This window comes from Leptonotus elevatus, chromosome 5, assembly GCF_054856555.1.
Source record: "Leptonotus elevatus isolate MCC_2025b chromosome 5, RoL_Lele_1.0, whole genome shotgun sequence".
Classification (NCBI taxonomy): domain Eukaryota; kingdom Metazoa; phylum Chordata; class Actinopteri; order Syngnathiformes; family Syngnathidae; genus Leptonotus; species Leptonotus elevatus.
Genome location: NC_141243.1, coordinates 5,389,876 through 5,404,550, shown reverse-complemented (window position 1 = coordinate 5,404,550; position 14,675 = coordinate 5,389,876). Strand labels below are relative to the sequence as shown.

At 41.7% G+C, this 14,675-nt stretch overlaps 1 protein-coding gene across 1 annotated transcript; it reads right to left on the bottom strand.

Moving 5' to 3' along the window:
• Positions 1-416: 416 nt before the first annotated feature.
• On the bottom strand, positions 417-14,579 carry abhd17b (abhydrolase domain containing 17B, depalmitoylase). Its single transcript, XM_086077074.1, has 4 exons — positions 14,125-14,579; positions 10,729-11,196; positions 4,002-4,181; positions 417-2,426 (listed from the first exon to the last, which is right to left on the bottom strand). Exons 2-4 carry the CDS (start codon positions 11,193-11,195, stop codon positions 2,207-2,209), a joined length of 867 nt encoding a protein of 288 aa, XP_085933200.1. The 5' UTR covers position 11,196; positions 14,125-14,579; the 3' UTR covers positions 417-2,206.
• Between the last annotated feature and the right edge of the window lie 96 nt (positions 14,580-14,675).

Here is a 14,675-nt window from a genome sequence, read left to right as displayed (position 1 = left end):
ATTTATTTTCATCTCAGCACATGGCCTTTTGAAATCTAACAGATTAAGATACTAGTTACATAACGGTTTCTTTATCTTACCGTCCATCTGTCCAGTGGCTATTTAACACCATCTAAGAAATAGCCATGTTGGTTTTATTTCTTCACACACATTTCATTCTCCTCTGCTGCCGTCACTGGCAAGAGTATCTGGCTCTTGCTGTCATTGTTTATGGATATTCAGTAATATCATGAAAAAGGCTGACATCTTTAATAGTTTAGATTTTTTTTAGTAGTTTTTTTTTTTTAACTGTTCATTTTCCTTTCACCTTCTCTGGTACTCCACTCTGCTGACATTGCATTCCTTTTATTTGACTGGACCGAATAAGGCTTATTTAACATTCAAATCAATCCCCAAAAAGTCAACAAAAAATAGAATTCTTCGAAATTACCACTTTATTTCGCTATCCACATTAGATATACTAAAGTTCATATTGTTATTACAGCTTGAGTTCCATTTGTATCGAAATATGTGGTAGAAAAAACTGAATCAAAGGATGTCAATAGTCCAGTCAAGCAGTACAAAACAATGAGGGCTGTGACTTGATCTGAGAGATGTCATATCAAGTATACTGTAAATGTACAATGGCAACTGGGTTTTAAAAGGAACAAAAAAATATAAGCATAATATAGTGATCTATTTACAAAGTAATTTAACTAAGACAGAAATGAACAGTAATCTTGTAAAATAAAACACAAAGGACCGGACAGACGCCAAATCCTGATTAATCAGTCGATGTGACGAGTTCCATTAGCACCCATAGCTTTAACATGGTCTAGAGTCAGACACGAATTTAGACTTGTGGGCCAAAAACAACAACAAAGTAATGGCATTGCGTGAACGTTGACATTTGCTTATCTCAGCTCTGTGAGTAAATGGAGTCATTAGTGCATTGAAATAGCTTGTTTGGCCTTGCTCGGCAATAAAAGGGCGAGTAAACCATCAACAATGGAACCAGAAATGGCAAGCAGACAAGCGCGAAAGCAAAAAAAATAAAGGGGGGGTTCATGTAACGCTGAGCTAAAAATTAAGTTATTGTCCATGAACATGCGTTGTGAGTTAGTAGGTGTGGTGTTCATTCAATCTCTGTTTAGATATTCTACGGAAAACAAAACCTCTTCATTTTTAATTTTCCTGAACTGAAAATAAATAGACTCCAGGCACCACTTTAGGCCAAGAAGAGCATTAGTGGTATACATTTTCATCATATTACAAAAGACAAAAGTAAATATGTTATATTTCTATCAGTTATACAAGCGATTATTTTTTAATATGAGCTATAGATATGGATTCTTTAACATTCTAAAAAAAAAAAACTAAAGAGAAACACTGTCAGAATCGGCACTCTTCTTGACATGTTCTTCTAAAAGGACACAAGACTTCTGCATAGTGATGCTAATCTGAGAGGAACTACATTGCATGATAAACTTACAAGTAAGATCAGAGTAGGCGATGCGATCAAGGGTTGAGATGATCTCGGAGAGGCCACCCCTTTGCGATATATTATACGAAACATTTGGCAACACCGACCAGCACAGCAGTTTGTCCCACACAGTTCTTCAGTGACAGCTGATATGTGCAAATATCACGTATGATGCATACAAACATACTGCAATAATAACACCCAAAAAAAAAATAAAAAATATATACTAACAACTCAACATCAGTTGGATTGGAGAGTGCAGTTTGGATCAAGGCTGTTTAGTGAGAGTGTCAGCATCCTTGTGGCCTGGTCAGAGGTCTGCGTTAATAAGCGAGGACCGCATCCTTTGTAAAAGGCAGCAAAAATGTCACATACACGCTTGCACACAGGCTCTTCTTCACACAGTATGTCGTCTAACTCTGTCTTGCATCCGCATACTGTAGCAATGTGCAATTGTGCAACATGTTAACAAAAAAAAAAATCCATACACAAAAGCGAAAACAATGGGGTTATAGTTTGTGTATTGTTCAAGGTTCACAGTTGCAGTGGAGTGGATGGGACTGAACTGGAGCTCCAAGTACCAGAGGTGGTATATTATTATCATCATCATCATCATCATCATCATCCTACCACCAACACTCCCAGAGGCAAACAATGCCTGCATCCCAGCAAAAAAAAAAAAAAAAAAAAAGTCATGATAATAATACCAACCACCACATGTTATCTCCACAGCGTATTCTCCTCCTACAAGTTGACCAGCTCATGTGCGACAAACTGCTTGAGTCTCTCCAGGTACTGTCCGTAGAGTTCCACGTCATTGTGCCCCGCCCCTTCCACCCACAGCGGCTCCACGGGGCGCTGGCAGCGCTCGTACAGCGCCAGGCCGTGGGAGAAGTCGATGACCTCGTCGTCCGTGCCGTGGATCACCAGGACCGGCGAGGTCACCTTTGAAATCTTGTCAATACTATCAAGAGAAGGGAAAGTCACATGATTATTAAGCACAGCAATAATAATGCAATAAGTCATGAAGGCAAAAAACTCAAAAAAAAAAAAAAATCTCCTTGAAAGTTTGAAGAACACAAGTAGCAAAGAGCAGAAAAGGACCATCTTCTAATTGGGTCAATATCTTTATAACGTGCCTTTGGTGTCCTTATCAGAATCACTCAGTTATCATAAAAATGTAGCAGAATAATTAAATTCTGAGATCGTATTGTAAGTGGCCAAACATTTGCACACAGAGTGGAATCACACTGTTAATTTTATATCATGTGTTTCTTTCATTTAACAAAATTCTTTCATTTGGATCTACAGGATTTTGCTGTGCCCAACACACTACATTGTATGTAGTAAGTGGTTGAACTATACAAGTTATTTCATAAAATGAGCCACTTTTATCATGTAAATCCTATTTTTACAAACATCTCATCAGAGCTGTGAAACCATGCTAGTATTTTGTTTGATGTACAGTACTGTGCAAAATTAATGATATTTGGTATTTTAGCAATGCTAACGATCATACTGTGCGACAAGAGCAGCAGCTAAGTAGAGCGCAGAACAAATAAAGTGAAAACAATTCATAATTCTTCATATTTGGCTTTGTCTGTCCATCTGATTACTTATCAGGCTACTTCCTGGTTCATGGAGGATAGAGGGGGAAAAAACATATATGTAAATGTTTTACATTTTGAAAAGGGTTATCATAAAAACAAATCTAGTGGTGACCTATGACTTTTGTTCAAACTTGTTTTCATGGTTTGGGTAATGAACAACACTAATAAACAATAATGCTGTGTGTTATGACAGTGAAAGGCTTTTTCAATAGAATCCCGCTGCTATGATGTCACCCTATTTACAGAGCAAATGCTGCTATAAGATAATCTGCTAACAACTACACACCCACTAACCAAATCAGGGTGTAGCCCACGTGAACCAAGCCAGACTGTGGTGAAAACATGACTATGTTAAAGTCATTAGAGACACTTACAAGCAAAAATTCCAACTGTATATGTTGAGAAACCTTGCATTATTAACTCATTCGCTGCCATTGACGGCTATAGATGTCAAAAATTCATTTGAACTATTTCTATTTTTTTTTTAAATCCATTTTTGTAAACAAGAGTATGAAAACCTAGAAACAAATATTTTGTGTACATTTAGAACAGATGTAAAATTTGTGATTAATCGTGAGTTAACTAGTGAAGTCATGCGATTAATTACGATTACAAATTTTAAATCGCCTGATGCCCCTAATTTAAAGATTTTTTTTTTTCGTAAATCATAATTAATCGCATGACTTCACTAGTTAACTCACAATTAATCCCCATTTTTATATCTGTTCTAATACAATACAAAAAAAATCTAGGTTTTCAAACTCTTGTTAACAAAAGTGGGAAAAATGTTTTCCTAATAAAAATAGTTCAAATTAATTTTTGACGTCTATAGCCGTCAATGGCAGTGAATGAGTTAAAGATGGCAGCACAGAAACGTCCCTGAAAGCCGGCATAAAATCTTCCCCCGCCACATCCATCTGCGGACTTACTTGGGAAAGGCGTCGAAGCAGTAAGTCTTCTTGGTGTCGGGGAAGGCCACCCTCATGCCGGAGGTGAGCGGGGAGTGCAGGATCACTGCGGCACTCTCGTAGCGAGAGGCCAGGTCCACAGAAGGCACGGTTCCAATACTCTGGCCGTACACAATGACGGTTTCTGGACGGATGCTATACCTACGAGAAGAGAAGAGTTTGGGTAAATCATGTTTGCTCTGCCGCGCACGCTGGCGGCCGTCCAAATTGGCCATCTGATATAAAAACAAACAAACAGCTTGGTGGGCAAGTGAGGGGGAAAAGGAGGTTTGCTGTATTTTGGAAGCAGTTTGAAATGTTGACTTAAACGGGAAAGAGGAAGGGACAGGACGCTCCTGTTTCTAATCACAGCCCTCCAATTAAGCTGAGGTTAGAAATTTACCTCGAGTAACACACACCTGCAGGCCAAATGACTTACTCACTCGTGACTCACCCAATGCTGCCTCCTAAATCAAGCACACAATCATGCAATGACGCTAAGGTACTTTTGTAAAACTGACTCACAGGGGGGGGGGGGGGACATCAAAGGGAAAGCAGATCGAGCGAAAATAGAGAACGCCAACACTGGATTGGTTGCAAGGGGAAATGAAAGTGAGAGGGCAAAACAAAAGGCAACAGGAGACATTCCCCAGCTGATTATTGCGAACGTGACGCGCTCTAGTGAGAGTCAGCTGACTAACAGAAATCCAGCCCGAGAAGACTGGCTCACTGTTTCGACTCAGCTCTGCACGTGACACCTGGCTGCTAAGAAGCAGGTTAACAAAAGTAGTACTCCTTTTGGTGTTTGTACGATTTTTTCAAGACAATTCGAGAAAAAACGCGTTCAACAAAATACAGAAAGTAAAAACAAAAAATAAAATGAGGCTGCTCATCGTTGGCTCGGCACAGTTGACATCACAGGCCAGATGTTCCCGGCTCTGCCTTGTACATCGCAAAGAACACCCAAAATGACTCACAGCTACAGCGCTAAAGTGGATTATGACAAGTAGGAAACACAATACACACTCAAAGTGCAAGAGACCTAACATAAGCTCAGGAACACACACACACACACAACTGCTCCCAGACGTGTTGAGGACTTGTGAGTCAATTGGCCTTCAGAGTACAAATAGGAGTGAAAAGTCTGACACGACATGGAAAACTGCACCCTCGCAAATCAAGTTAAAAATCAATTTTCCATTAAATAAAACAAAACTAATAATAGTACGGATTCCATTGAGTTGAGTGCAGTAAAGATTTTATTTTTTTTGCGTTTCTATTGTAATGGTCCCAAACAGTGCAACCCAACTCATCTCAGTGTTCGGCCTCAGTACAATTGGAGGGTAGTCCGTTGATTGGCCAACAGAAAAGTCAGTTTTCTCTCTTCACAAATAATGAAAATACGAGGAATGTGCAAGTACTGAGTCCAGGTGTCGGTATGCGGCAGACACCGGTCATGTTTCAAGGTATCAAGTGTTAATGGAGGCTGCCGATACCAGCCACGGATAGATAAAGCAAAAATAAATCTGACATTGAATAAGTCCTCCGAGTCAGTAGTTGGGCACTATGCTGCTGCGGGTTTGACTCATTGGCGAATCATCATACGCGCCAGATGTTCACAATTATCTGTTATCTAAATTTGATCTATCTTTTAACAGGTAAACCCAAGACACTGCACTGTACCACATCTTGTATAATGTTTTTCGTTTAACAAACAGAAAAATTTAATGCGGTCTGTGATTGGTTGGCAACCAGTCCAGGTCGTAATGGAATGGATGGATTGATCAGCGCAAGTTGGTCGCAATTCCTGCTACACGCCAGAGTTCGTCTCGCTCCACCCTCCACATCCTGTACTGCAGTACTTGTGCTGTTATGATGTATTATAAACACATCATTGGCTTAGTAACAGGGCCAGACACGGGTGTAGAAACCTGATCCGCAATCAGCTCGAACCAATTGGCAGCTGAAGTCTCTGAATCACCGATCCGCAGACTGCCTTATGACTCATCTTTCAAAATAAAACATTTACGAAAAGGTAAACATTTCCATTGGCAAATAGCTGAAAAGACAAATCTTTTTTTTTTTTTATGACATTTTACATTTGGCATTTATTAAAGAGGAACCTGATCATTCTGATCTGTCGTACTTGAGCTGTGCGCTTTTTCCTTTTACCCATGCTGGCTTGTATTCCACAGTCCACTTTAAAAGATGTTTACATCGCTACATATTGTTACGGGGCATGTTTTAATATTAGATCATAAATAATAAATGAACGCTGCTTCCTGCTAGCTGCAATCACTACAGCAATTTGTAAATTGTCATTACCATCCCCACGTTACCGACAACATCTCAATCAAATTCCGGCTATATGCCCCAAACTGCTGCCCAAGTTCACTGTGAAGGATATTCGTGAAGAAACAACATGGAGATTGCTCGTTGACGCATTGATAGTCAATGCATGCTCCTCCCAAAAGGCATGTAAATGGATTGCTTTGTGTAGGACCCGTCGTCTGGTTGCCTACTTTGCCTTTACAGCACATGAACATTAGAAATTCTGAAAAGGTGATGACCCTTGTACTCATGATAGTTTCCTTAAGGCATTAGTGACAGTTTCTCCTTTATTTTTTATTTTTATAAACCTTTTGTCATTGTGCGATAGGAGTACTGTATAATCTTGTTTGCCAGTATCGCTGCATAAACCCTCACCACACATAGATGTCACAATCAGGTCCATGTGACAATGTTGTAGGGCGGGCCCCGCCTACTTATCAAGTGACAGGATGCACAGGATGTGCTTTTAAAACCAACACGATCATTCAAAATGAAGCAGCAAGGCGTATTCACATAAAAACACAACAGATAAAACAAGTTGTCTTCCGTTTTTGTCTTTAGGGCATCTAGGAAAGTAGCTGCACGTGTGTGAAGCTAGCAGCGTGGCTATTAAAAGCTTTGAGCAAGCCAGGCGAGCACCCAAGCCTACAATTTGCTGTGTAGAATCTTAGGCTTGAATAGACCTTGCCGTGCCGTAGTAAGCCATAATGCGACCATGGTTACAGCCCTCCCCCCACAGCCCTCATCAGTTTTGTCTCTTGACACAAATCCGATCTTTTATGCCTCACATCCTCCCTCGTTCCTCGACTCTTGCCTCTTGAATGCCTGCTGCCCCCCCCCCCCTCCCCCTTTAGGAGTGGGGGAAAAAAATTCCCATCTCAGTGAAAGCAAATATAGCAATAAATTACATTTTTAGGACATCCGGAAAATATGCACAAACAAATGTGTCAGATTTTTTCATTCTAATGCGCACCGGGTAAGTAAGGATGGGTTTGTTCACCAAAATGTAAGACCATGAAGACAACAACTAAGATCCATGTAAGAACGAGTCTACTAGGGGGACCTCAATCCACCCAGACCCCGTAGACACCATTAGTCTTTAGAACAAGGGGGTCCTATCTCGGCCAAACATCCGATTGGAAATTTTGGATCTACATGCCGATGCACCAGGAAGTGAGTTGCTCTTGTTTGTTTTTCTTTGGCCACAGTGTGGGAAGGCCTGGGTCTGAATGCTCATTGGAAATCAGTTGCTAGGCTACCGCTGAATATTAGACTGGCAGGTTTGACTGCTGGCCCACCTCCATCACACAGGGCAAGGAAAATAATACCATTCAGCTGAGAAACACACACACGATAGAACATATGTTAGACTTTCTACAGTATGCTTTCGTTAGCTTTCATTTTTAGTATGATAATTAGGGCTTTGCGTTTCAGTCTGTTGACTCAACAACTGAAGCGCTCCCTGCTCAGGTGAAAGAACCACTTGTCCGGCGACTAACCAAAGCACAAACAGAAGGAGATTGTGCGTGACGCAGTAGGGGTGGTGGTGGTTCTCACATTGTATTAAGAGTAGTTGGCATCGCTTTGTCAACACTCAAGTAAATGCTACACTTACTGACTCTGGATAAGAAGCAACGACATAACTAAAAGGAGAAGTGGACAGAACGTAATGCGGTTGCTTCAGAAGGCAGTGTCAGACCACTGTCCGGGGGGGGGGGGAGGGGTTGACTTTGTGTTGTGTTTACATCCGAGGCAACAAAGGGGACGCGCAACTGGGATGAAGGCTAGGCCACACACTAACGCAATCTTGAATCGTTGGTCTGGATTAGTTAGCAGGATGGCACAAGGTGTGAAATTTCACAGTGGACACTCATTTCTCACTGTGGCCCTCAGTCCTACAAGTGTTTTAAACATTTAAATCATACTGCGATGTGGGTCATGTATAAACTATCCCCACTGACACAGACGTCAACCCAACTCACTGTCAGAGAACGGGACCTGGCTCGCCGTTTAAAAGTATACAGAGTTGCATCAATATCATGCTTTGCTGGATTAAGTAAAAGGCAAGTTACTGGACGTAACTATTAGGGGTGTGCCCAAAAAAAATAATCGATTCTCATAAGAATCACGATTCTCATTTTGTACGATTCAGAATCGATTTTAAATGTCCCAAAATCGATTTTATTTAAATTATTTCATACTGTCTTCCCTTTGTTTGTGTGTGCCTTTATTGGGAGCGCTGTTCATGTTGTACCCGATTTGGCCACTTAGGGGCAGTATGGTTCCACGTGGCCTGATACACTGTTAAGTTGTAGCCACATTAGAGAGTAGAAGGAAAAAGTCACGATCAAGTTAAAAGTTTTTTTTGTTTTTGTTTTCAGCGTGGAGCCGTTCTTTTGAGTGATAAAAGTGCCGCGAGAAAAGCACTAATTAGCATTAGCGAGTCAGACAGTAGATCATTACGATTTCTTGAACATCTATAAATTGAAGCAAAAATCATTGTCAATCAAATCATTTTGAATCAAAAATCGCTCCCAATCGAAAATCGATTCGGAATCGAATCGCACAGCCAAAAATCGGAATCGAATTGTGAGACATTCAAAGATTCCCACCCCTAGTAACTATCCCAGAAAATGTAACTTTAAAACATATAACACAATGAGTGCGTCACCAACAAAACATAATAAAAACAGTGCATTCTTTGATATAAATACAATCATGTGCCTACTTTACTAGTACTTTTTTACTGCTCTGCATTTATGTTTGAAGCTTAAATCGACTAATCACGAATCCCGTGTTTTGGGCGTCACATCTTCCAATTGGCCAATTTACAGAGCACTTTCACTTCACCCGTCTGCTGCTGCCATGCTGCCTGTGGAGCAGATAAATGGCAGGCCAACAACGCGACAATCTTTTTCTGCCCGTGGGAATGCGAGACTACGAAAATAAGCTTGTTGTGGATGAGAACGGCGGTTAGAGTGGTTAGCGTTTGCTATTCTGATCGCTAGCCTTGAATAAAGGACTGGCGGCAAGCAACAAGGGCAGCCAAATGAAGTGAGCCCCATCGTTGTCACCAATATACAATTCGATTCAGCATAATGGTGCGACTTGTAATCCTTTGTATGTATTGGTATTGAAGCCGGTGCCTCGAAATACGTCCGTACGAAAGACACCAGACTTAAATATATGAACGCATGCATGTTGAAGACTGACAGCCTCATACCGACATTTTAACTTTGCTGAAGGAAACATTAAGCTGTCAATTTTTTTTCACAGCTAGGACAACAACTTCCCCTCATAAAACAGCTCATGAACACCATCTCAAATGCTTGTTGTAGACTTTGTAGTCTCAGTCTGACCCAAGTGGGCTATTTTGGGGGGCCCAATCAGAATTTAATTGCACACATCTTATTGCTCATTTGCCAAGTTCTCTTTAGATTCTTCGATTCAACTTGACTCTCGTTTATCCTTTCTAGCTGGAGCTACTTTTGCCCGTTTGTTTGTCTTATAGCAGGAAACGCATAGAACATTACCATTTCCCCCTCCTCTTCCTCCAAATAAACAAGTTGTTCAAAAATGTTTAACGCACAGATGACACATCAGATTTGAAAAAAAAAAAAAAAAAAAAAAGAAGGAAAAGGAGGAACATGCTGCAGCCTACAATGATGATAAATGTGAAACTGTAGCAACGTCATAAACTCTGGTCATAGCACATGCTCATAACTTCCTTCAGCCTTCAGGTGCGGTTTTATTTTATTAGTGATATCTGGGATGCATAATCAGATCTTACTTGGGCTGAAGAACATCAGCACACATTTACAGTAATTCCCCTTCAGTGTTATTAGCATTATCGACCAATCCATTTTATGGGTTATGCTCGTGTAAATGACCAAGCGCAAACATCCACACGTGTGTACGTGCATTGCATTTAAATTTGAGCATACAGTGCTCACCCGCCCACTCGCACCAACACAACCGGCCAGTGTGATCCTACCACGCACATTTCCCTCATCAGCTACACCAACGCCATTGTGCCCACAACCAGCCCTCCACATTTGATGCTTTATTGAAAGGCCACAACATTCGGTGCATGGTTATGAAATCCAGTACAAATTTTGAAAAATCGCCAAAAATCAGCTAATATCGGCCTGTTAAATTGGTCTGCCTAGTAATTAGCCAGGCGCTGATGCTTTTAATAAATAGCCTATCTCAAGTGGCTAACATAATTCTTAGAAACTTCTCAATGGCATGCAGTTCAATTCTACAACCAAGAAGAATTGTTTTTAATTCATCCTTTGTGCTGGTGTAGCTGACGCAACATCCAATCAGTGTTTGAGGCTCACTCCAACATCCATCCATCACTTTCAAGCTTTCTTACCGCGAGCGGAGTGCCTGCCAGGCGGCGTCGACATCGGCATACAGGTTCTTCTCCGAGGGTTTCCCAGAACTGGCGCCGTAGCCAGAGTAGTCGTAGGAGAACACATTGCAGTTGATCCGGGAACCCAGACCAATGTAGAAGCTGCTCATCTGGCCCAAGTCCACCGCATTTCCGTGGGAAAACAACAGTGTGTAGCGTGCGCTGGGCGAGCAGCGGACGAACATGCACGCGATCCGGTTTCCCCGCGAGGTGCGGGTCATGAAGCACTCGATGGCTTCCTTCTCGCGGGACGAGTACTGCCAGTCGGCACGCTCAGACAGGTGCAACGTCCACCGGCTGCCGCTCTCGTCGCACATCAAGCTGTAGGTGGGCTCTGGGGGGAGGAAGGCCAGCTTGGCCGTTATCTTGCTGGGGCACGGCGGGCAGCAGAAGAGGCAGCAAAGCTCGCTGAAGGACAGGTGGTTCATCCTTGAAAAACGGGAAAGATTTGTCTTAGGAAAAGGTCAGATCGTTTCGCTTTTGACTCATCTCGCAAAAAGTGCAGTACAAGGTGCGTCGGCGTTTTTTTTGTAGACGTGCTAGTTGATTGTCTGGCCCGCATTGAAGGGGGGGGAACTGGTCGTTTTGGGCTTGAAATAGTTCTGGAACTTTTCTGACACGCCTCATTGACAAACGTTAAAGTAGAGAACTGCTCATTTAGCTTCCTTCTATCGTCACTTTGGCTTAAGCCCCAAATCTTAAAGTGGAAGTCAACCTTAAACATTTCTTGACAATAATATGTTATATGTGACCTCACTAGTCTAAACATGACATTCTGATTAATATTACATTTGTGGAATAAGAGTTATGAAGCAAAATCCAGCCGTTTTTAGCCATCTTAGGGGGGCGGCCATATTGCCACTTGCTGTCAACGTTGCGCAGGTTTCAGGCAACAACCAATCACAGCTCAGCTTCAGAAAACAGGTGAGCTGTGATTGGTCGTTGAGCAACACTGTTGTCATCTTCAGTCGACAGCAAGTGGCAAAATGGCCGCCCCATGAGATGGATAAAAACGGCTGGAATTTGCTGCTTAACTCATATTCCGCTAACGCAATATTAACCAGAATACCATATTTAGACCAGTGGGGCTACATAGAACATATTATTATTAAAAAATAATAATAATTGGTTGACTTCCCCTTTAAATTCATTTAGTATGAAAAATTATACCCCCCTAAAGAAAGGAAAGGCACCAAATGTATTTTCAGTCGAGGAGGCGGCACGGCAGCGTGCGGATTTGCATATGTGACACAAGGGCTGAACAAAACTCGTCAAGTCGAGGTTTGGACTGTGAAGAGGAAATTAAGTTTGGCCGCCATTTTGGAGATGCATGGCTCACTTGAAGCAGGTTGCAGAGGACAAGGCCCCATCTGTAAATAGAGAGCAACTTCCCTGTCTGCCTCAAGGCTTTACAAGCAATCCGGCATCAGTCACCCAGCACCTGGACCCCACCTATGGCTGCCTCTTGACTTATTTGATGCTCCGAAGAAGCACAGGTGCCTGCATTTACGATTAACGCTGCAGTTTGTTGGCAACAAATCTGGTTGGTCGAGATGCTACAATAGCTTCCGGGGAGGGGCCGTACATTTCACACGTCATTTCCAACGTATTCTTAAATGGTTCGTAACTAAACGCTGTGTTATGTGTTGTGCAGAAATGACATGGCTTTGTCAACCTTGTCATTGTCCTGACGTATAATGGAAACTATGATATTACTTCCTGCTATGCCAACACCCTCGCAGCTAAACCTGGGCCATTCAATTCAACATTATTATCTCATATTTGTGATGAAATTGATCACTCGCAATGTGCTACTATATTCTTGTCTAGGTAGGTAAAGGAATAAAGATTTGACCGTCCTTTTGTCAACTTGCCGTCAATGCAATTCAGAGAGTATGAGGTTGTTTCTGCTCTTGCGCTTGACTGCATGTCTCGGATAGGAGTGAAAGCTTTTCGGTAGCATTTGCCACATGCCTTCAGGCCAATGCTTGTCCCATAATCATGTGAGCATTACCCCCCCCCACCCCCCCTTTTTTTTTTTTTTACCCAGCCATGTACAGTAACGCAAAAATAAAAACATTAACTGGCCACAACAATAGGTATAGACCTGATAACAGCAATAATACGTTTGTTTGTTGTAAGTTTGTTATTATGGTTGCAGTGATGTAAAAATGTGGGGTGAGCTGTTACTCATTAGCGTTAGCTGAGGTAAAAAGAAAAAAAAAATATATATATATATATATATATATATATTTTTTTTTAGAAACACCAGAAGTTATTTGTGATAGGCATCAGCTGACCCGCGACACTTAAAGAGGACAAGCGCTATGGAAAATGGATGACTATGCTAAAATGCTAACATTACCGATGAAGTTTTGAATTTTCGCAGCAGTTTGCATCATGACGCCTCTTCACACGTCAGTTCTTGTACTGTGACAGACTTTCTGGTTAGAGGAAGCAGACTAGTGACTGTTTGCGAAGATATAGTTTGGTGTGTGTCCTTCACTGGTCGATTAAGGACGGGACCAACCGCGCTCCCATCATCATAACTGAAATGCCTTTTGTTACGTGCTACATTTTAAGAAAAAAAGTGTAGCAAGATTGTTACAAAAACGTGTAGTTAATTTGTTGGTTGCTAAAATGTGTTGTAAATTGTAATTGAGCGAAATCATGCTATAAGTTTGTATTTTTTAACAATATTTGAGTAAAATAAAACATTATTGTGTGAGGGACCTGTCATTTTAAAAATTGGTTTATGTAATCCGCAAGAGTGCTCAATCTCTGCTTAATAAACTATGTTTGGTTCTGGTGCCAATTGTCACTTCAGAAATGATCACTTTGCAAACCAGATGAGGTCTTGATAGCTCCAAGGGGCAAAGGTTTCAAATTATAATTGGCAATGAACCAAGCCTATTGATTCACAATTAAAATGGAGGGTGTGCATAGAAGGGGTGCTGGTGCATTATAATTACACAGAGGTACTGCATTTGCTTTAATTTAGTTGCACCTCATTAATGCCACCTGGTATGGTCTAGTGAAGGGTCCCGTGGCATCTCAAAGCTGCTAAAGACATAAGAGGGAGGACGTTGTTAGTTTTCACATTTAGCCACCGTCTCCCCGGCTCGTGGGCCAAAAAGCGAGTCCTGCTAGTGGTGCATTGCCGGATACTCTAAAATGGTGGGAAAGGCAGCAGTGAGCGAGCATACACTGATTCTAAACTGGTTGGTTTAGGTTTGCAGTGACTCGTCAGTTGTTGTGATTAGCGATACGCACCTATATGTGTGCGTGATTTTTTTTATTATGATTATTTTTATTTGAACAAAACCATTAGATAAGGAGGTCGGTCTGTGACATTACCTGGATGTCTGTTGTGTTTCCCTTCCAGTCTTCAGAGGATACCTTTGTTATTGTCGTCAAGCCAATTAGTGTTTCTTCTTCTTCCAGACGACCGAGAGATGTAGAAATGCTATCCCAAATACGGAGTATCACCTCGATGCTGTTCGGCCGTCTTGTTGATTGGCGATGTTGTGTGGTCAAGTCACTCGCGTTTGAAACGCTTCGTCCTCCACTTCAGGCAGCTTCCGTCACGGTTCCTTTTCCTCCCTCCGCTCGGTTTCCTCAACATAGGATTCCGAATGTTAACCAAGTCGATTAACATAAAATTCCACACGATTTGAAAGCGACATGGGTGAACAGAAAACAGTGGCAGATATAATAACTTATTTGCGGTTTGGCATCAGACCGTGTTGGGTATTAACAAGCATTTGACACCAGTATCACTTGACTCATGAGACATCGCCGCTCAGATTGTTATCTTGCCTCCGAGCGGATAAAGGGCGGTGATTGACAGCTGGGTAGACCAATTGTAGCCGCATTCACAGGATGAGTCCACCAATCGGAGCGCTTGT